Below are 23,997 nucleotides of genomic sequence, written 5' to 3' on the forward strand. Positions count from 1 at the left end.
TTAGCACAAGTGTACAGAAAGTATAGTTTTACTCAGTATTTTTCTTTTATTATTTTTGTACAAATACCTGTATAAATACATGCAGTGTTGATCAATAAAAATTACACCGAAATTTCCCAAACATTTCTCTTATTTTCCTACATATATGCAATTCATCAAGCAATTTTAACCAATACTTAAGTAAGAAAATCCCAAAATAGAAGTTACATCCTTGCTAAGTACTGCATGATCATATGTAACTTCTAACATTACTAATATATCCTATTCAGTACTATATATACCCTACCAAACGACCCCTAAAGGCATACAGACCTCAGGCAACATAAAGCATGAATTAAAGATTTTTATTCTTACCTTTTCCAAATCGATTACTTTGATAGTACCTTCCTCAGAAACACGAACACCTATACCAGCCTACTCATTAATATTATTAATCCTCAAGACACCCTGTTAGATTCACACATACACGAGAAGTTTTGTAAACTTCGTAAGAGAAGGCAATGTATAGATTAAGAGAATCCATGAGATGAATTGAAGACTTGATAGCACCTAACAACATCTAAACAAATTTTGTTATTACTTTGCTTAAGAGGCAATGAATGTAAATCATTATTCCTGAAGGCTATGCTTTGCTAAAGTTCTGTTGGTTGCAAATAAAGTTAATGCTTGATGATTGGATGCCTATTAATGGTTTTACCTAATACTATTTGATAAAATATGATTTTACATTATTGTGCATTAATGCCAAAAGAGTAATGCATGTCAAAGGGTTAAAAATGTCTGTCAACGTTACAAGGGTCTTATGTCTATCAACATTTGAATTTGGTCCTTCATGCTTATATAATAGTATGATGATAATATGACGATGATATGATATACGCGCACACACACTCACACACAAATATATACATACATATATTTGATCAATTAAGAGAGACATATATCATGATAACAAAGTCCTGAAATGTCATGTGGAAAAAGTAGCAAAAGAATTTCCAATCATGCATACACAGTAGAAATCCAGAACATTGTAACTTAAGTAAAACTGCATGATCTTGCAACTTCCATCCTTTATTTCTTCTGAAATTCATCCATGAATAATTTTCATCACATATAAACCTTCATAGAATGAAGTGATATTTGAATAAAAGGTCTGTCAAGAACAGAGAAAAACTGAAGAATGACTGTCTCAATTACTTGATTTAAATATATCAGAATACATTGATATTTATATACAAGAGAAATAAGAGATGAAAGGAAGTAATATCCTACACTAAAAGTAAATCCTACAAAATATTCTTCATAACATTCTACAACTAATGCTACACAATATTCTACACTAAATGTAGAATATCCCTAATAATTTCATATATCTAGAGTATCTCTTACATATTTACCATATCTAAAATATCTTAATGTACATCCTACAAGATATTCTACGATCTTTTCATCATACTAACAAGGTCAACATCAAGAAACCTTGATTTTCAGAATACTGGTAAGGGTAGAGGCTGATGGAGCATATAATCAATAGAGGAGGTCCATGATTTAAACTACTGGTCTACATATTAATTACAGTCTACAGTATAATCCAGAATTTAGAAGCATATTTACCACTTTGATTTGCTATCCTCCGGCAGAAAATGCCTGCAAAGATGGCCACTAGGAAAACGCTTGAAGTTATTATGACTACGATGATGAGGGATAGCGCCTGTGTGTTGATGATGAGATGGATGATAAACTCAAAATATTGTTCAAAACAAGACATCTACTATATATGTGGTTCAGCTCAAAATGCTGTTCAACAAAATATCAAGTCAACATGACTTGATTATCCGCCTGTCCAATCACAAAGCAGAAAGCATGTCATCATATTCTCAATGCTAATACAAGAGATTACTTGAATGCTCAAATTTGCACCACCTGTCTCTTTTAAGCGTATAGTTAAAACAAACATTCAAAGAAAGACTTGATAAAAATAATTGGTGATAGAAACCAAGAAGCATAAAAAGTTATTTACAATATTCAGATAAGAGCTTAGACCAAGACTAGTATAACCTGTACGGAATGGGCCAATATAAACCAACATCAAACATCAGTTTCACAAGAATTAAGGAAGAAATTGCAGATTACAATGAGGGAAGGAACTCTAACTGAACTTTGATTTCAATAGTAAAACTGAATTTTACAACTGATCCAATATGGTCCTTTAACAAGGATTATTCCTATATCTATGGCAACAAAGCACATGTACAACTGCACAAGCTACAAGTACTTTTAAGACCCACATTCCCGAGAGCTATATCTTCGCAAGGTATCAGAACCAGACCTATCAATCACTGTTGTGTTTCAATGTTGGAATCCCGTGATCCAAGTTCTAGATGAGTACGTCCTGGGGGTGTGGGGGACTGTTAAGTCCCACATTGAGGGAAATGGTATGCGATCTCCTTATATGGTATTGGGCAATCCTCCCCTCATAAGTTGTCTTTTGTGGTAGAGTTAGGTCTAAGAGCAATTTCTTCACAAAGTACAAACAACCATTACATCCCTCCCCCTTCCGTGCACCTTGACCTCAAGGTGTAAAGTCTTGGAATATTGATTTGAGAAAGAGGTTGTCTTCACAGGTGGCTTCTGCAAGTTTTACACAAGAACATGTACTGCAGGAAATTTCTCCTATCCAGTAAAGAATCGGCTACATTCGGAACAAATTTAAAGGCTCAACTTAAGGAACAGCCTTATCTCCCACCTTATTCCGGAGCAGTGAAATGTTGGAATACAGTATGAATCCCTTTGTCAATTGTAGCTTATAAGAAAGAAAATAAGCTCGTTAACATTCAAATCATGCCATACAGGGACAGCATTACTATGGTTGATCCTGTAAAAATGGTTATTGCTTTTCTGATTAGATGCTTCTTTTCTGCAGATCATCTGCATGAAGCATCCTAAACTTGTTTGCTTAGGAAGGGAACTGTGACATATAAATCAAGTAAAGACCAAAGTTTTCACGTTATTATTGAATGCAGTGACACTCAGAGTAAGCATATTTCTCTCCCCAAGTGAAGTTACATTTTGGCTTATACTGATAGACCGAGTATACTGAAATAGACTACCTTGACCAAGTGCAGTGTTTATGTCTGAGTTCTATTGATAAAAATAACTATGTGATAAAACATAAACAAAGAAAATATCAGATGATAATAATAGCTTAGAAAAGCTGTATACACATATTAAAATGGTACATGCAACATATTGAATTGGTTATCGGCCTTCTGCCACAGAGACAGTAATATCATTAACTGACGGAACTTTGCTGATTTGTGATTGGGTATAAGAATTCAACCGTCTTTGAAATATAAATGTAGGTTGCTTTGGTTGAGGCAGATCCATCTCACTACTTAGCATAAGAACTACAGATGACATTAATGGTCTATCCGCTGCATGGTCCTGGACACAGAGCAGGCCAATATGTATACATCTCAACACTGTTGTAGAGGAACGTGAGTCCGAAATTGATTTATCCATTAGGTCTGGTCCTTTGCTTTCAGTCCATAGCTGCCATGCCTAAATTGTTTCAAAATGGTAACAAGGAAATAAGTAGATGACATAGAATAACTGAATTCATCGCAAGAGGTACTGCTAACTTACATAACTAAGAAGGTTCAAATGCCTTTCATGGTCATAAAATCCTCTGTTTCTCCTGCCACTGACAATCTCTAGTAGCAAAACGCCAAAGCTGTAGACATCAGATTTCTCAGAGAATACTCCTCCCATGGCGTATTCAGGTGACATATAACCACTGCAACATATTTGTATAAAAAATGTGTCAGTATTTGCTATATGAACTATTCATAGTCTGAAGCTGCAAGAACGGCTAATAGAATATGTTTTGCTTGCAGAAAGAAAGGAATTTACAATGTTCCCGCAATTCTCTGAGTGTTTAGTTCCTGAGTCACTTGAAACGTTGTAGAAAATTGAAGATGAAGACACTCTATTTAGGAATTTTCACTGTGTAATAATATTCATCAGTCTCTACATCTATTTATATACAATGTTTTATTCTTTCACGTGATGGGCATTTTTGTTTCTTATTTCAGTCAAAGAGTTGAGTCTCTTAAAAACAACACCAGCACACTCATTTGTCTCCTTTACTTTTCTCTCTCTTTTCCTTTGTGTTTTCCACCCGTTTCTTCATTTCTTAAAAGCAACACCAACACACTCATTTGTCTCCTTTACTTTTCTCAAAGCATCTTTTACGTTTCTCTCTTTTTTCCTTTCTGTTTTCCACCCGTCTTCTTCATTGCTCTTTCTCTTTTCCTTTGTGTTGTTCATGGGGGTTTTGTACTCCAACATCCCCCCTCAAGTTGGAGGGGATAGTCATGACCCCCAACTTGTCCAAAATCGCTCTGTGAGAAACCCCAGAAAGAGCCTTAGTAAATAGATCTGCAAGTTGATCTTTAGAGGGAACAAAGGAAAGTGTAATCAGACCGGATTGGAGCTGTTGGCGCACAAAATAACAGTCTAATTCGACATGTTTGGTGCGTTCGTGAAAGACCGGATTACGGGCTATATGGATGGCAGCTTGGCTATCGGAGTGGAGCGGAATTGGGAGTGAGATCGGAGCAGAAAGATCTTCAAGAAGACGGATTAACCATGTAAGCTCAGCAGTAACACGACGCATGGACCGATATTCTGCCTCTGCGGAAGACAAAGAGATCGAGATTTGTTTCTTCGATTTCCATGAGATCGGAGCACCTCCAAGGGTAATGAAAAACCCACTAACTGATTTGCGAGAATCTTTACACGATGCCCAGTCCGCATCGCAAAAAGCCAGTAAAGAAAAGGATGGATTGGAAGATAGTAAAATTCCTTGACCCGGATCTGAGCTCAGGTACTGTAAAACTCGTAAAGCAGCTGAGAAATGTGACAAACAAGGTCGCTGCATGTATTGGCTCAGAGCAAGAACGGCAAAGGACAGATCTGGGCGAGTATTGGTCAAATAATTCAACTTTCCGACCAAGTGACGATAAAGCGTGGGGTTATCCATGCGAGGACTGTCATCTGCTCGAAGCTTGGAAGAAGGATCCAAAGGAGAGCCAACCTTAGGAAAATGAGAGACATCGAATTCGAGAAGTAGATCTGAGGTAAACTTTCTTTGATTCACAATAAAACCATGCTCTTCTCGTAAGATTTCCATGCCAAGAAAGTAGTGAATTTCTCCCAAGTTTTTAACTTTGAACTCTGTATTGAGAAAACATTTGATATTCTCGAGTTCACTCAAATCATCCCCTGTTAGGAGAATATCGTCGACATAGACTGCTAGGATGGAAATTAGTGGTCCATTTTGCTTAAAAAACAGAGAATAGTCGTTTAAGGAAGAGGAATAACCTTTGAAACTTAATGCTCCTGCAAGTCGAGCATACCACTGCCGTGAAGCTTGCTTTAAACCGTATAGAGATTTTTTCAGAAGACAAACATGATTAGGACTAGGAGGTATCATTCCTGCTGGAAATTTCATAAATACCTCTTCTTGGAGGTCACCATGCAAAAACGCATTGTTGACATCTAGTTGTGAAACAGACCACTTTTTCTTAGCTGCAATGGTAAGTAAGCACCGGATAGTAGTCATTTTCACAACAGGTGAAAATGTTTCTCCATAGTCTATACCCTCTCTTTGGACATCCCCCCTCACCACAAGCCTTGCCTTAAGTCTTTCAATACTGCCATCTGAGAGGTGTTTTACCTTGTAAACCCATTTGCAAGGTAAAGCTCTTTTTCCCTTAGGTAGCAGCACAACTTCCCAGGTTTGATTATTTTCCAAGGCCTTAATTTCTGAGTTCATGGCCTCTCTCCATCCTGGATGTTGAGAAGCCTGGCTGTAGCAACTAGGTTCAGTAATGTTAGAAATAGAATGGAGTAGTTGCTGATTGTTGATAGATAAGGAAGAGAAAGCATAATTCCTAGGCTTATGAGAGTGATCAAAGCAAGTTTTCCCTAGATCAGTGAAGATCACACTATTGCAAATGTAGTCTTTTAGATAAACAGGTTCATGAGAGATCCTGCTAGACCTTCTTGGTGGATTTGTGATAGGGACAGAGGTAGAAGGAGAAATTGGTGGAGTAGGAGAACCTGAGTAGGTAGGCTCAAGTTGTGGTGATAGAGGTTGATCTGTAGAATTCATTTGGTGAGGAGAACTTAGTGGCAGATGATCAGAAGTAGTATGTGGAGGTTCTGAGGGTGTAACTAGGTGAAAAACATCATTTACAGGTGGAGCTGATTGAGTTTGAAATGGAAAATCAGAATGATGATCTAAGGAAGAAGGGGAATTGAGGAAAATAAGTGTGTGTAAGTTATCAGATGAGTTGAAAGGAAAGTGTGATTCATGAAATCTCACATCTCTGGATACAAATACTTTCTTTGTATCAAGAGACATCAACTTATATCCTTTTTGTTGTAAAGGATATCCTAGTAAAACACAAGCAGTAGCTCTTTCATCAAACTTGGTCCTTCCCTGTCCCAGGGTGGAAGCATAACACAAACACCCAAAATTCCTTAAATGATCATAAGTAGGCTTTTGTCTAAACAATATGTCATAAGGTGTCTGTCCCTTGAGCGCACTAGATGGCAATCGATTAATGATGTGTGTAGTAGTTAGAATAGACTCTCCCCAGTAGGACATAGGCAATTTGGATTGGAGCATCAATCCTCTAGCAATCTCTAAGAGGTGTCTATGCTTCCTCTCAACAATTCCATTTTGTTGAGGGGTAGCTACACAAGACAGTTGATGCAGAATCCCCTGTGAGGCTAGAAATGCTGATTCTTGTGTGCCTTTCCCCAACTCCAAAGCATTATCAGACCTGATCATTATAACTCTCACATTGAACTGTCTCTCTACCATAGATAGAAAGCTCTTTAATACAGGGAAAGCATTACTCTTAGTGCTTAGTAAGAATGTCCACGTTCCTCTACTGAAATCATCTACTATGGTGAGAAAGAACCTGAATCCATTGTAAGTATTACACTTGTAGGGTCCCCAAGTGTCTATGTGGATGAGATCAAAAATGTGTTTGGACTTTATGCTACTAGTAGGAAAAGGTTGTCTAGTTTGTTTAGCTCTAGGACAGACATCACAAATAAAATCAGAATTGAAATCACAAGGAAGAAAACTTAAATGTTTCATTGCTGAAAATGGGAGATGTCCTAACCTTACATGCCAAAGCTTTACATTAGGAACAGCATTAACATGCACTGGATTAGAAACTGAAACTGATTGTGAAATGGAATTTCTTCCTTTTGGAATTGAAAATACATCATTGGAATTGAAATTACTTCTAGACTTGACACTATTAGGCTCCAATAGATAGAGTCCCTCTCTAACTTCACCAAAAGCTTGAGGACTCTTCATTGAAAGGTCCTGCAACAAACATCCAGTGGTTGTGAATAGGACATCATATTGAAACTGGACACAGAATTTGTGGACTGACAACAGATTATACTTAAAATCTGGCACAAGAAGCACATCAGTTATGACATGACCTGGTAAAATAGAAATACTGCCTATATGAGTTACACTTACCTTGAAAGAATTAGGTAAATTGATATTCAAAGGCACAGGGAGAGGAATTAGAAATAGAAAAGAATTGGGATCAAAACACATGTGTTCTGAAGCTCCTGAATCAATGATCCAAGTATTTTGTTTAAGACTAGTAAACACAGAACTTGAGTATTTAAGAATGGTACCAGCCACTGCATTTGCATTGATTCCTGTTTTTCCTGCTTGTGTCAATTTACTTTGCTTGTACATTTGCATCATTTTTGCAATCTGTTCCTTGCTAAACTGATCCTCAAAATTCCCATCATTGACTCCAAAATCTTGTCCTCCCATGCTTTCCTCTACCTCATGAGTTAAACTTGCATTTGCTTTAATCTGGGGCTGATAGTTTCTGGAATTAGTGAACTCAAAATCTGTAGGGAATCCATGCAGTCTGTAGCAATCATCATGCACATGTCCTGTTTTTCCACAATAGGTGCTAGATACATTTGGATCATATTTCTTCTTACCCCTAAATTTGTTCTGTGGCTTGGCAGTCCTCTGGTTTGAATTATTATATTTCTGATATGTGCTTGGTCCTCTCATTGCTTGGTTTTTAAATTTCTGTGCATTTCTTCCCTGTCCATTAGCCATGAATGCTGCAAACTCAGCAAATAAAGTGTTGTTTGGTTGTTTTGCCTGACCAATTGCCATAAATGATCCAGAATCAGAGGGAAAATGTGCATTTGCATATACTTCCCTCTGGTTCTCATCCTGCAAAAGCAAGGAATATGCAACATCTATTCCAGGCAAGGGATTCATCATAAGTATGTTACCCCTTGCCTGAGCATATGCGTCATTTAATCCCATTAGGAATTGAATCAACCTCTAATCTTCCAGGGATTTTGTTAATTTTGCTTTCCCATCACAATGCATTCACATGAACAGCAAACAATCATATTTATCCCATCTAATTCATCCCATAACCTCTTAAGTTTGGTGAAGTACCCAGCAATGTCACTATTACCTTGTACTAGTCCTGTCAACTCCTTTTGTAGATGGTAGAGTTTGGCACCATTTGACTTGCCAAATCTCTGTTCTAGACTGTCCCAAAGTTCTTTTGCAGTCTTGGAGTTCATCACACTGTCTGCAATATCCTTAGATAATGCATTTGATATCCAGCATATAATCATATCATTGACACAACTCCATTGTTCAAAATCTGCAGACTTTAGATCTGGGGATTTACAAGCTCCATTGATAAAACCAAGTTTCCTCTTGGCTGATAGAGATAGGAGGATGGATCTCCTCCAACCTGGGTATCCTCTTCCATCAAAAACAGTGTTGACTAGAGTCATACCAGGTGAATCTGAATTGTTTAGGTGATAATGATGTCCATTGTCATATGTGATTCTGTTATATCCCGTAATTTTATACGTCGAGTTATTCGCAAGAGAATCGACTCAAGTTAAAGACGGGATCATTTTCGGGCACGAAACAGAAATCTTTAATTTCCGGTCTCTATTAGAAAATGAATTGCTTATGAATTTTACTTAGTGTAAAAATATTAATGGAAAGTTGGGATTAATTTACCATGATTAGATTATTAAGTGGGGATTAGTGATTAATTAATCTAATTATCAAAAAGTTGGCCCCACGACACGTGGCGAGATTTGGTTGGACTTGAATAAAGATGGACACATGTCATGAAAATTGACACATGTCCACTTTGTAAAGATAATATATAAGTATAAGTGGATGACTAAGTCATCACATATTCCACAAATTAATCTTGCAAATTAGGTTTTAGAGAGAAGGGCTCTCAAGCCTAGAGAGAGAAAGAAGTTCCCGCGCCACTATTCACGGGCGCGTTACTGTTCACGGAGCACTATTCACGGCGGCGCTACTGTTCACGGGTACTGTTCACGGCCAGCCCGTTTTTGCCCCCTTCTACACAATTAATTGGAGAGATTTGAAGATTAAGAGGAGGAAAAAGATGGAGCTCATGGTAGCCATGGCAACTCACGGCCATGGCTTTCTTGAAGACATTTGACGGTGAAAAATTAGAGCTTGTCTCTAAGGTAAGATTTAATTCTTTTCTACATGTTTTGGAGGTAGTTTAGACTTGTATAGCTTGGTAGATGTGTGTTGAATACAAACGGGTTATGTATGTTGATGTTGAATTATAAATTGAGCCGTGTAAGGGGGGTGTTTTGAGTAAGAATGAGGAATTGATTTTAGTAGCATTATGTAGGAATTAAATGGTTAAATTTAAAGTTGTGTTGTTTTATGGACATATTGCTATCCTTGCTAAATTGAAAGGATTGAGGGTATGATTATGTTCATATGATTATTGTTGTTGTTATCATGGGTTATGTGATGAGAATGAAGGAAATTAATGGTTAGAAACTTTATAGAGGTCGTGTGGGTGTGTGAAGAGGAGTGTGGCCGTGAGCCATAGTAATGAAAGAGAATGGTGAATTAAAATTTATTTAGCTTGTTAGAGGTGTCGTTGTGACATTGATGACGTAGATAAAGGGTTAACGAGATGAGTTGGTGTTGAAATTGGTTGTATGTTGTTATGAGAAATTATGTGATTTTTATATAATTTTTATGCAATTATGAAAGTAAGATGCTAAATGTGAACTATGGTTGTTATTAATGAATTTGGAAGAAAACAATGCGATTTGGTAGTTTCGTTGCAATTGTAGAAGTTTCGAATGGAATATGAAAATGGGCGGAATGGTTCGAATCCTTGGATATTGTTTAAAATGTTATTGAAATATGTTTGGGTAATCTTGAGTTAGTTAATGAATATGGAAAAAATGTTGATATTAGTTGGATGGTGTGAAGTTAGAATGGAAGAGTTACATTATGTGGAAAGGAAGGGAAATTTTTTGGATTGTTGGAAATGTTGTATGAATTGCTTAGAATGTCTTTAAGTATTGTTGGTATGGATTCGGGTTAGTATTTAAATATATAAGCATCGATGTTGGCTTGAAGGTAAGTCGTCGAGTTGAATTTATGAAAGTTGTTGAATGATGTAAAAGAGAGTTACTATTATTATTTTGCCTTTCGAATTGGTTATCAATGTTACTAGGTTGGTTATTGTGGTTGTTGTTGTTGATTTTGGACGAGTTAAATTCTCGGGTTGGCCTATTTACAGGGGAAATGCTGCCCAAATTTCTGTAGAATTTAGAATTAGTTTGGAATAAATGGCTTAAATACCTATGGCTAATGTTTGATATTCGTTGGCGTATTCATAGGCCTTGGGGAGCCCGAGGCGTAGGTTGGGATTAACTTTAGTTGGGCAAACTTGGAGCGCGTACGAGGTATGTAAAACAATCTTTCTTTCTTTTGGCATGCCTTAGTTTTGGATAGGCTAGATTACGAGCCTTTAGGAAAATCCTATGATTCGAAATCCGAGCATGATATGATCTATATATATTCCTTGGCACTCTTATGTTTGATTTGATAAAAGTATGAACCATTACGTCTTTGAAATAATCGCTTTCCGAACTTTGCATAAAAAGGTTTCACTTTAAAGAATTTCGTAATTTGTGAACGCCATATCTTTCACAGAAAGGCTCGGATTGCTTCAATATTTTTGTAGAAGTTTATATGGCAAATAATGAGTATATTTTCCATAGGCGGGCCCGACTCGGGTCAATGCCCGTCCGTGGGTCCCGCGACTTTCCTTTATGTAATTCGGACGACTTTTGAAAGAATTTGGCATGATTAACATTTCGAATTTCAAGTATGGTCATTTACTTATATTTGAGTCTATGATAATGGTTTTATGCATATGGTTACTCATGACTCTGCTCGTGCGTTCTGTTATATCTTTCGCCGGTTCCCGGGACGGTTCTGTTATCGTGCGCACTTTGATATACTCCGGAGTTATGCTGTGTTTATGGTTCACCGAGATACTCGCAAAAGAGGGTCGGGTTCCACCTATATTTGGTGTTATGCTGTGTATGGCGTTATGTGGTGATGTGATATGTGACGGGGATACGGAGATTTGAAAATTTCTGGTGTTATGCTGTGTTATGGCGCCATCGACGGGTGGGCGACCATATTCTTCTGTACCCTATGCATTACTTACATATTTTTGAAAGTAAGCAAATTTTGATATGTTGGATTTGCACTTATGTTTGGTACTTCCATTTCGTTTATGTCTCAGATTTGCTTTCTGTATATTCTGCTTTGCATACTCAGTACATATTTCGTACTGACCCCCTTTCTTCGGGGGGCTGCGTTTCATGCCCGCAGGTACAGACGCACAGTTTGGTGATCTACCCATTTAGGACACCCTCTTCTGCTGTTTGGAGTGCTCTTCTCATTTCAGAGCACACATTTTGGTATATATTCGTTCGCTATGTATATATGTATTTGTTCAGGGGCACGGCGGGGCCCTGTCCCGCCATATGATTCGGTTTGTCTGTTTAGAGGTCTGTAGACGTATTTGTGGGTGTGTGTGCCTACTTCTGTACGGATGTGTTTGCATGACTCTATTCGTTATGGCAGCCTTGTCGGCTCGCACATGTATATGTTGTTCTGTTGGCCCTGTGTGGCCTTTGTTGGTATTTGCTGTGTACAGGGTTATTTTGGATAGTCCGAAAAACAAAGGAAACTCTGCCGAAATTTTCTTTGAAAATCTTATAAATTTGAAACACCGCCTTGTCGGCTTCTGTTATATACCTGGATGGGTTTGATATAATCTGAGGCAGTGTTTGATATTTGTGTCGGTATAAGTTATCTGTTTGCCACTCGGATTTGTGATTGTGTTCGGGTGCCCAATTCGGCACTAGTCACGGCCCACGGGGTTGGGTCGTGACAGATTCCTTTCTCACCACTGCCTGATTCTGTTACATTTGTTTCAGGCATTTTGGCTTACTAAAATTTGAAGATGATTTTGAGATTTTGACACAGATCTGGATCGAGCTTAGAGTTGCCCTGATACCATGTAGAAAATTGAAGATGAAGACACTCTATTTAGGAATTTTCACTGTGTAATAATATTCATCAGTCTCTACATCTATTTATATATAATGTTTTATTCTTTCACGTGATGGGCATTTTTGTTTCTTATTTCAGTCAAAGAGTTGAGTCTCTTAAAAACAACACCAGCACACTCATTTGTCTCCTTTACTTTTCTCTCTCTTTTCCTTTGTGTTTTCCACCCGTTTCTTCATTTCTTAAAAGCAACACCAACACACTCATTTGTCTCCTTTACTTTTCTCAAAGAATCTTTTACGTTTCTCTCTCTTTTCCTTTCTGTTTTCCACCCGTCTTCTTCATTGCTCTTTCTCTTTTCCTTTGTGTTGTTCATGGGGGTTTTGTACTCCAACAAACGTTCTGGCCAAGCCGAAATCTGAGATTTTGGGAGTCATATCATCGTCCAAGAGGACATTGCTTTCCTTCAGATCTCGGTGAATGAGCAGTAAACAAGAATCGCAGTGCAGGTAAAGAAGTCCTCTAGCAATGCCATGAATCATGTCGAAACGTTTTGGCCAAGGAAGCTGATGGCTTTGTTTAGGATCTGACAGTGTGATTGACAACACATCAAAAATGGTTAAACAAATGAAGTTCTATGTTGATTTTTTTTAATAATGTTTATTTTAGCATACTAGCCCTATCTTTAAGAAACTTAAATGTTCAAACAGCAAGATTCTGTGAACACTAAGCAACTAGCCAGTGTCTTAATTTAGCATGCATCGTTTTCTAAAATTTCCATCCTAAGATCGTATAGAAGAATTGCATGAGCTCCTAACCAGGGCGTGGTAATAAATTATAATTTTGAAGCAGGGCACAGTTTCCATTTCCAATATATACAAACTGTTAATGGGGAATCTGAGGATAAGAAGTAAATTATGTTCGTTGGTGAAATTACAGTTGGAACCACTTACCAAACAACAAAGTATCTAAGCTTCTTTTAGCCATGTACTCATAAACTAGTAACTTCTCTTTCCCGTGAACGCAATAGGCCAATATTCTAACGAGATTCCTGTGCTGCAGTTTGGAGATTAGCAAGACTTCATTCTTGAAATCTTCAATTCCTTGTCCAGAGTAACTAGATAATCTTTTCACAGCTATTAATTGTCCATCTTCCAGTTTTCCCTGTATGATATCCATAATGATGGCTTTAGTTTTCGCATCTGCAACAGCAATTTATCGGTAATTCAATTGACATATCGGTATTACCTTGTAAACAGGACCAAATCCTCCCGCTCCAATCTTATTCATTTCACTGAAGTTATCAGTTGCAGTAGCCAGTTTAGCAAAGTCAAGAAGCGGTAGTTCTGATGAATCTTTTGGCAATGCTTGCTCTTCCCACAAATTGTCTGTAGACATTTCCCTTGAACTCTGACCCTTATCAGCCAAAATGAGGTCTTTAATCCTATTTTTTCTGTATCCTAGTTTTATATTGGATCCACATGTGAGAAGCATGAGCACACATTGTATGTCAAACACTAATATAATAAAGCAATTTAAAAGTTTTACAATGAAAATCAGTCATGTCAAAGAAGAAATTCGGAATGTTAAACTTGTGTAAAAATGATGATCTTTAGACAGAAAAATGTGACATAGCTATGCTGTGGATAGTATCTGATTACTTGGTGATTAATGCAATATTTAGCTACCAAAAGAAATGGATCATCTTGCCAATAAGAAGCTTTATTACTTCTGAAATTCATTCATGAATCATATAGTATTTCCAATTTGATTTGATATATTAGACTAAAGAATTGTAGAGATAGAAAGGTAAATATATAATTTTGTTAGAAAGTTTGCTGATAAATTTGCATTTTGGTCTCACTTATCAAAAGCAATCTTAATACTTCATCTTTTCCATGTGAATATATATACAGAAGCCAGCCTAATAATTTTTAGTTTTTGCAATGATTTGAACAGAAAGCTTGATAGGAATGGAATGAGATTTGAACAAGTCAACATTATGTTTTAAAATACAAACTCAGCATCAAAATTAGGAAAAAAATAGTTTTAAAGTACCTTTAAGGGGAATGGCCATGAAGGTTGAACGGTTAATGACAAACTCACTTCAATGAAGAAAAGAAAGGGAAAAGGCTTTTCAGTTATGCCAATCAAAAGGATTTTACGGTGAAGCTCAACACTACTGGTGTACATAATTACTATGCTGGCGATAAAATCTTGAAATCAGGGGAATAGTTTACCTCTTTGATTTGCTTTCCACCTGCAGAAGATGCATCCAAATATGCCCAATATGAGAATGCTTGAACTGGTTGTGAAGCCGATGACAAGTTTTTTCTTCCTTTTATCTTCATCTAAAAATATGTTATGTTATAATACAGAAAGGTGACAACATAAAACAATTTTAATCATGTAAGCATAATGGTGAGAACTGAATTTACCTAGTTCAGAATAAGGAAGACGAAGAAACAAATCCATGCCATCAGATGGAAACTGCTGAACATCCATTAGTTCTGAAGTCCAAACCATGCAGTTAATTGTATCTGGATATGCATAGGCTACACAGGAACAGTTATTTAGGCACCACTCTTTGCAGTTCTGAACGTTGTATTGATAACGCAAATATGTGTAGTGATCTGGAAGTTTCATCTCAGTTAGTTGCAAGAACGTGTCATTTTTCAATGCCTTTGGGGCTATGCCACTTGTACTGATTTCACAAAGAAGTTTAGTTTGCCTCACACAGCCATCAGTCCAATTTCCTCTGTTCCATTCCTTAGTTGACTTTGGTGCAAATCCTCTCAAGCAATCACAGACTGAAGACTTATTCTTATCGCACTAAGGGACTAATCCAGATTCGCACTAGGTATGACCACTCAGGTGGTAAAGTGACCCCATTAAAAGAATCTCTATTCTCATGGCTCGAAACTGATATTTTTTACCAAGGGAGTTTCTCCGCTTTGACCATGTATGCCCACTCAGGGGAAAAGTGTCCCCACGAAAAGATTCTCTATTCTTATGGCTCGAACATGATATTTTTTATGAAGGGCGGTTCTCTGGTTTAATCATGATGCCCACATAGGGGTAAAGTGTCCCCACAAAAAGATTCTCTGTTCCCATGGTTGTAACTCAACATTTCTGATTAAGGCAACAACAACAACAACAGCCCAGTGAAATCCCACATCTTGGGGTCTGGAACATTTCTGATTAAGGCGTTTCTTCAATTTAACCATCCGGCACTCAAAACTCATTGTCTACTAATCCAGATTCACACCTGGTATGCCCACTTAGGGGTAAGGTGCCCCTATTCAAAGATTTTTTATTCTCGTGGCTCGAACCCAACTTTTCTGATTAAGGGCATTTCTCTGATTTAACCATCCGGTATGCAAACCCGCTGATCAACTAATCCAAATTTGAACCAGGTATGCCCACTCAGGGTAAATTGGGGCCCCACTAAATGATTCTCTATTCTCATAGCTCGAACCCGACATTTATAATTAAGGATGTTTCTCATGTTTAACCATCCAGTACCCAAAACCTTGATGACTAATCCAAATCCGCACCAGGTATGCCCACTCTGAGGTAAGGTGGCCCCACTGAATGATTGTTCATTCTCATGGCTCGAACCCGACATTTCTAACTAAGGGTGTTTTTCCGGTTTAACCATCTGGTACCCGAAAACTACTACCCCTCTGTCCCAATTTATGAGACATGTTTTTCTTTTTAGTACGTCCCAAAAAAATATTACCTTTCTATATTTACAAAAAAAATAACTTTAAAAATTCACTTTTTTACCCTTAATGAGATGATTTACAGCCCCACAAATATCTAAATCTTATTTTAGATAATAAATTTGAAATGTCTTCTTTTCTTTCTCAAACCCCGTGCATAGTCAAACGATGCCACATAAATTGAGACGAAAGGAGTAATTGACCAATCCAGATTCGCAAATAGGTATATCCACTTTGGGGCTAAAGTGCCCCCTCCGAAAGATTTTCTATTCTCATGTTCAAACCCGACATTTCTAATTAAGGGCGAAAAAACACAACTTGGTAGATGGGCCTCAACTTTATTGGTGATCAACCCGTCTCTTTTCAAGGGTAAACAATAATTAAAATGCAACTACATTTGAATGAAACAAAGGAGCATAAGAAGTTGTATGGAATTTTATAAATTAAGAGCTTGGTAGATGTTCAGTATAATGTCATTTAAGTACTAAGTTTTACTTTCCTCCGAAACATAAATTAAAATTGCACCAATTGGAATAGTTGAGGGTACATTTGACCCAAATAATGGGGAAAAATAATAGAGTTTCTGACACTATTTCAATTGGAAAATTATGAACTTTTTTTACGCTGGACCACGGTTAGTGAAGAGGGGTATTTTCAGAACTTTAGATAACATCAGGAGCTTTTTTGTTTGGATAATTTTAAGGCATAATACATAAACAAGCTCTTATACGCGGCTTCAGCTAGCAAGTACGCCCTCTAATTTTGGGTGTGCATAAGTAGACATTTTAATTTGTATAAAGTTGAACACGTAAAAACTAATGGTGATGTGATACTTAAATTTTGAACGTGTCGAGATGATCATTTTGTAAGTTGAAGTGTTCAACTGACAAAATGGAGATAAGTTGAGGTGCTTACTTGTGCACACCAAAAGTTGAAGGCATAATTGTCAGCTGAGGCCAAGTTTGAAGGTCTGTTAATGTATTATGCCTATTTAAAGGATGATAAATTTACAGTTAATGTATTATGCCTAATTTAAAGGATGATAAATTTACACCTTTCCGAATAGTAGAGTAAATTGAACTCTACTGCTTTTTACTAGTGGAAAACCAAATTAATATACAATAGGAAGTGAAACCCCCTTGTGAATGTGAGACTACTTTAGTGCTTTTTTGAAATTTGAATAGCAATTTCCTGTTTCAAACGTTGAATTGTTTTGAGTGTATGCTCAAAACTCCGACCACTGGCGCATTGAACCCAATATTTTTGGCACGGGACATAAATATATAACTATATATGTGAAATTTATAAACATCAACTCCGATAACAATTTTTTTTCTTACTTAGTGGGTTCTGAATAAATTATTTATACATATTAAATAAATTTTAATACAAATAGTACAATATTTAAGCTAAAATTATTGGGTCCTGACGAACCCTCACTAAAACGGTGGCTCTGCCATTACTTTTAAACCCATAATTTCAAATGTAATGAATTTAGCATTATAGACTGAATTCATAAATTTAAATATTGGATCCGCCTCTGACTCCGAAGTCCAATGACTTGTTTTAGACATGTTAAAACTTATAAGATAATCTTTGGGCATGCTTTCAAATATGAAAGTCATATATATGGCTTAAATTGTTTTTAAAAAAATGTTAACCTTTTGACTTCGTAATTGTAAGTTTCCTGGTTGGCCATATAAGAAGCGGAAGAAACTCCTTAATATCCTTTCAATTTATGTGATCAATCATGAAAAAGAAAATTAATTCTTATGAAAAGGAACTATATATCTAGGAAGAAAATGATTTGAAAGATGAGCAGGCCACTAAACAACATTAAGATTCGAGATTTTATGATATTGGTTGAAACAGAATAATTAAGTACTTTACTAATCATTAGCTTACAATTTAATCATAGTGAAGAATTTTCGTTAGCTGACATTTCTTGTTGGTTCATAGTTTAGTAGATTTTCATGATATATAAGAAAGAAAAGGACAAAAGAAATGAGAAAAATCCATAAGTTTTGTACAATCTCACAGATACTGTTATTTAATAATATGTGGATTTCAAGAGTAGTTATTCTTGATGGAATTTGTTTAGTCTTAACTAGATATTTGAACGAATACTTTTTTTTTTTTTTAGTATTATAACAATAGCATTGTATACTCGATTTATTAATTTATAAAATCTTATCCGTCAGACAATATAGACGCAATAACCTGGCAATTTCATTTAGAGTTAAAAAAAAAAAAAAGTATTCCTAATGAAAGAAAGCTTGAAGATCAATGAAAACTGTTTTTTCGACCACTTGTGCCTAAAGAAAGAGTGCATTTAGGAATTTTTGCCATGTCAACATCTAAGGGGTCAAGGCTATCAAACTACCAAATTCAGGAGTAATTAAGACCAAAAATAGTTCAGATATACGCTGAATAAAACGTGTCAAGTTTAGAGAGTCCCAAATATTCTACCTAAATAAAACATAAAAAATACTTAGATGGTGACCATACCAAATGAATATATTAGGAAACTCCACTTCAATATCTAAAACTTTATTATTATTTTGTAAGGGAAAATGCTCTCCATGACATATAGAATCCTCCCACGAGAAAAAATAAAATAAAATAAAAAATTAGTGTGGTACCCTCCATGCAACTTCCAGGAAATGTTCCCTCAACTGTTATTTGCCAGCAACCATAATTCTATCCTCATTCTCCCTCAGCTTCCTTCTCTTTTATGTACCTTCCTTCAATTTGCATCTTCTTGGACTCTTTCCACCAAAATTTCCTCTAGATTCTTCTCCTATTTATATATAAATATCCCTTTGTATCCATCAGAATTCATCATCATCTTTTCTATAATTATCTGTATCCATCCTAAGTCTACATCCAAGAATACTTTGCTTCAACAGGATAGTAAGGAGGTTCAATTGAATTCCTTTCGTTGAAAAATTTTACTGCACAAAGAGGATCCGGGATTCAAATCCTAGTGGAGGTATTATTATATTTGTATTTTAAAACCCCTTGTTAAAATTCCTGACTCCACCACCTTCCAAGTTATAATATATTGGGGCGCGACGTCGTGTTTGAGGATTTATTTCCTTCAATGGTGGAGAAACTTGGAGCTGAAGGATTCTTGAAAGAGCTAAGCAATGGGTTTAGAATGCTAATGGATGAGAAGAGGGAAGTCATCACATTTGAAAGCTTGAAGAAGAATTCAGAGTTGTTGGGATTGAAGGACATGAGTGATGATGAGGTGATGTGCATGTTGAGAGAAGGGGATTTGGATGGAGATGGTTGCTTGAATGAGATGGAGTTTTGTGTACTCATGGTTCGTTTGAGTCCTGATTTAATGGACATATCAAGAATGTGGTTGGAGGAAACTCTTGCCAAGTTGTAGATGGGTTTTATTTAATATATCCATTTTGATTCTTGTTATATATCTACAAATCTATCTAGCTTATCCATATAGTTATTGGTTCTTTAGAAATTGTTCATGAATCTTTGTTTCCCACTCAGTGTCCGCTATCCGTTTATTGGGGCCTGAATAATTTGGATTAGTATCGAAAAAATCCAACTTTTGGGGTAAAGCACTTCTTACCAGAGCCTAGAAGCGACTTTTATTCTTAGAGCTTGAACACGAGACCTCTAATTAAAGATAGAAAGACGATATTTATCACCCACCGTAAACTTTGGTATATATATATATATAATATGTTATCTCAAAATAGAATGTCCATTAGTGGTTTGTAAATTTTTCTAATATTATTTACATTTATTTATTGTTTAGTAAATTATTCTATTTATATTTAATGCAGTCAAACTAGTCGTTAACTAGCCATTGGAGAGACACTTATATATTGTGCGGCGTGCGTGCGTGCAAATAATAAACAACAATAAATTCAGGTCTTACATTATACATATCATCATAAAAAATAAAAATAAAATAAAAAAAACACTAAAATTTCGTTTAAATTTATTATATAAGATTTTCACTTAAAGACTCAACCCATTATAGTATGGTTGAAGAATTTGTTACTTTCAATTTCCAGTACAAATTTGGGATCTTTCACACAAAATTTTGATTGCAATTCGTCAATTTCCTTAACCAACTCTCTTTCAACTTCATCGTTCTGCTGCGTTAATTTCTCAAGTCCTTCCAGACTATTTGCTTGAAAATATTCAATGTAGAGCAGCATGCAAAATTACCTTCAATAGCCTTTTCTTTTCCCTTATCATCGATTGTTTTCTTTTTTGTCATCATCTTTCGTTTTTTATGACTATTAATCCTTTCAAGTGTCATCCTACAACTTAGCGAACATTCAATTGCTTAATTTGCCTGCAAAAATTGGTCACCACCGATCCAACATCTAGTTTACCAACTAGAGACGGTTTATATAAACTGAAAATGTAATAATTAATTGATTGCTATATTTATGTCGTATTGAAACATTGTATTTCTATTGTAATTATTATGGATCATCTACAAAACCAATCTTCTGCAATTTCAAATCCACATAAAACAAAGAAAGATTTGTTGTTTTTTTACAAAGAGCTTTCTGCTTATTAGAGAACGTGACCTCCTTAGAACACTTATCTTTCATAGACTTCATTTTATTTTTTCTTTTGATTCGAGAGTTCTTCCTTGCATGATTACAACATAAGAGATGACAAGATAAATATTTCTTACTGAATGAGTGTGTGAATCTCAAATTAGATTTAATATGTAAATAACACAATTAATTACATATAGTATATAGCGGATGTTTGTGCTGAATGTGAAAAATTCTGAAAATAATGTTGTAAAAGTAGTACTTTATGGAGAATGGAATTAGCTTGAGTCATGTCAAGAACACAGTCCTTAAGTATATTTCGCCCACACTATGAATAAGATAATTAGACATATCTCCGAGTATTCTACAAGCACATCCAGAAATAAATTGGGAAGAGAGACAACAGAAAATCAAGAAAGAAAACTCAGCTTTTTAAGATTGGGGAAAAGAAGAGAGTAGATTGAGAACTTTTATCTTCACTTGTATACACCAAAGAAGTGTATATATAGGTGTTTCTCCAACGGCTAGTTATCGGCTAGTAACGACTAGCTTGACTGCATTAAATATCTAAATAGAATAATTTACTAAATAATAAATAATTGTAAATAATATTAGAAAATATTTTTACAAACCAATGATGAACATTCTATTTTTAGATAACACTGATTTTTCAACAAATAAGAAGCTATACAAATGTGCGACTTGCGGCTTGCGGCGTGTGGTGTGTGTGCCGTGCATGTGTGTGTAGATAATAAACAACAATAAAGTCATTCTCTTATATTACAACACATTATCATAAAAAGATAGAACATACTAAATTTATTTAGATTTATTATATCGAAATTATCGCTTAAAGACTCAACCAATTAGACAGTACAGTTGAAAAATTTGTTACATTCATTTCAATTACAAATTCAGGATCTTTGGCACCATATTTGATTGTAATTCATCAATTTCATTAACCAAATCTCTTTCAACTTCTTCGATCACTTGTTTTAATTTCTCGATTCCTTCCAAACCAATCGCCTTAAAAAAATTCAATGTAGAAAAACATGTATAATTACTTTAGATGACCTTTCCTTTCCCTTATCATTGATTGCTTTATTTTTATTTATTGCCATCTTTTCCCCTTTTTATGACTATAAAGTGTCATTCTAGAACTTGGTGAACTGTTAATTGCTTGTTTTGCCTGTAAAAATCGGTCGACGACTGACCCAAAATCTGGTTTACCAAATAAAAACCATTCACCTCTAATTGAAAATAAATAAATTACAATTTCAATTCCACATAGAACAGAAAGGTTTGTTGCTCTCTCACAAAGAGCTTTCTGCTTATTGGAGAACGTGACCTCCTTAGTACGCTTATCTTTCATAACCTTCATTTTATATTTTCTTTTCATCCGAGAACTCCTTCTTGTCATGATTTTAACAATAAGAGATGACAAGATAAATAGTTCTTATTGAATGAGTGTGTGAATATCAATTAGATTTAATATGTAAATTACACAATCAATTGCATATAGCGAATGTATGTGCTAAATGTGAACAATTGTAAAAAGAATGTTGTAAAAATAGTTCTTTATGGAGAATAAAATTAGCTTGAGGCTTGTTAAGAACACCGTCCTTTAGTATATTTCGCCCACACGGTGAATAAGATAATAAGACATATCCCTGGATATTCAAAAGGCACATACATTTCCAAACTGGGAACAAAAACTCAAGAAAGAAAACTCAGCGTTTTTCGATAGGGCGAAAGAAGAGAGTCGATAGAATTTTTTTATCTTCACATATATTCACCCTGATTTTTTTTATCTTCACATATATTCACCATACAAGTGTATATGTAGGTGTTTCTCCAACTGCTAGTTAAGGGCTAGTAACGCCTAGTTTTTTTTTTTTTTTTTTTTTTTGGGGGGGGGGGGGGGGGTAACTAACTGTTGGCAACGGCTAGTTTGACTGCATTAAATATACATAAATAGAATAATATACAAAATAATAAATAGATGTGAAGAATATTATAAAATATTTTTATAAACAAATGATGAACTTTCTATTTTGAGCTACCACTAATTTTTCAACAAATAAGGAGCTACATAATGTGCGGCGTGCGACGTGTGTGTGGCGTGCTTGCGTATGTGTAGATAATAATCAACAATAAATTCATCTCTTATATTAGAGCACATCATAATAAAAAGATAGAACATACTAAAATTTATTTATATTTATTATATCGAAATTTTCACTTAAAGACTCAACCAATTAGATCGTATGGTTGAAGAATTTGTTACATTCATTTCAAGTAAAAAATTTAGGATATTTTACACCATAATTTGATTGTAATTCGTCAATTTCATTAACCAAATCTCTTTCAACTTCGTCGATCATTTGCTTTAATTTCTTGAGTCCTTCCCAACCAATCGCCTTAAAATGTTTCAATGTAGAACAACATCAGGGAAAGAAGAGAGTAGATAGAATTTTTTTATCTTCACTTGTATTCACCAAAGAAGTGTATATATAGGTGTTTCTTCAACTGCTAGTTAACGGCTAGTAACGGCTATTTTTTTTTTAAAACAAACTGTAGGCAATGGCTAGTTTGATTGCATTAAACATATATAAATAAAATAATTTACCAAATAATAAATAGATGTAAATAATTTTATAAAATTATTGTACAAACCAATGATGAACATTCTATTTTGAGATAACACTAATTTTTCAACAAATAAGAAGTTATATAAATGTACGACGTGCGACGTGCAATGTGCGTGCGTGTGTGTAGATAATAATCAACAATAAACTCATCTCTTATATTTGAGAACATCATTGTAAACAGATAAAACACATTAAAATTTGTTTAGATTTATTATATCAAAATTTTCACTTAAAGATTCAGCCAATTAGACGGTACAGTTGAAGAATTTGTTACATTCATTTCAAGTACAAATTCTGGATCTTTTACACCATAATTTGATTGTAATTAGTCAATTTTATTAACCAAATTTCTTTCAACTTCGCCGATCATTTGCTTTAATTTCTCAAGTCCTTCCAAACCAATCGCCTTAAAATTTTCAATGTACAACAACATGCAGAGTTACTTTCGATATCCTTTCTTTTTCCCTTATCATTGATTGTTTTATTTTTCTTTATTGCCATATTTTTGTGTTTTTATGACTATTAAAGTGTCATCCTACAGCTCGGCGAACAATAAGTTGCTTACTTTGCTTGTAAAAATCGATCGA

The 23,997-nt window shown here is 35.4% G+C and overlaps 2 protein-coding genes across 2 annotated transcripts; one reads left to right on the forward strand and one right to left on the reverse strand.

The window, feature by feature from the left end:
* Window positions 1-3,216: 3,216 nt before the first annotated feature.
* LOC132617005 (G-type lectin S-receptor-like serine/threonine-protein kinase At1g61370) lies at window positions 3,217-14,067 on the reverse strand. The gene is made up of 7 exons (XM_060331848.1): window positions 13,733-14,067; window positions 13,438-13,648; window positions 12,880-13,070; window positions 8,365-8,371; window positions 3,913-3,952; window positions 3,646-3,796; window positions 3,217-3,561 (listed from the first exon to the last, which is right to left on the reverse strand). The coding sequence occupies exons 1-7, from the start codon at window positions 13,976-13,978 to the stop codon at window positions 3,259-3,261; spliced, it is 1,149 nt and encodes a 382-aa protein (XP_060187831.1). The 5' UTR covers window positions 13,979-14,067; the 3' UTR covers window positions 3,217-3,258.
* A 4,490-nt stretch (window positions 14,068-18,557) lies between these two features.
* Window positions 18,558-19,677, forward strand: LOC132617340 (calcium-binding protein KRP1-like). Its single transcript, XM_060332331.1, has one exon. The coding sequence runs from the start codon at window positions 19,313-19,315 to the stop codon at window positions 19,604-19,606; it is 294 nt and encodes a 97-aa protein (XP_060188314.1). The 5' UTR covers window positions 18,558-19,312; the 3' UTR covers window positions 19,607-19,677.
* Window positions 19,678-23,997: the final 4,320 nt, after the last annotated feature.

Source organism: Lycium barbarum, chromosome 11, assembly GCF_019175385.1.
Source record: "Lycium barbarum isolate Lr01 chromosome 11, ASM1917538v2, whole genome shotgun sequence".
Classification (NCBI taxonomy): domain Eukaryota; kingdom Viridiplantae; phylum Streptophyta; class Magnoliopsida; order Solanales; family Solanaceae; genus Lycium; species Lycium barbarum.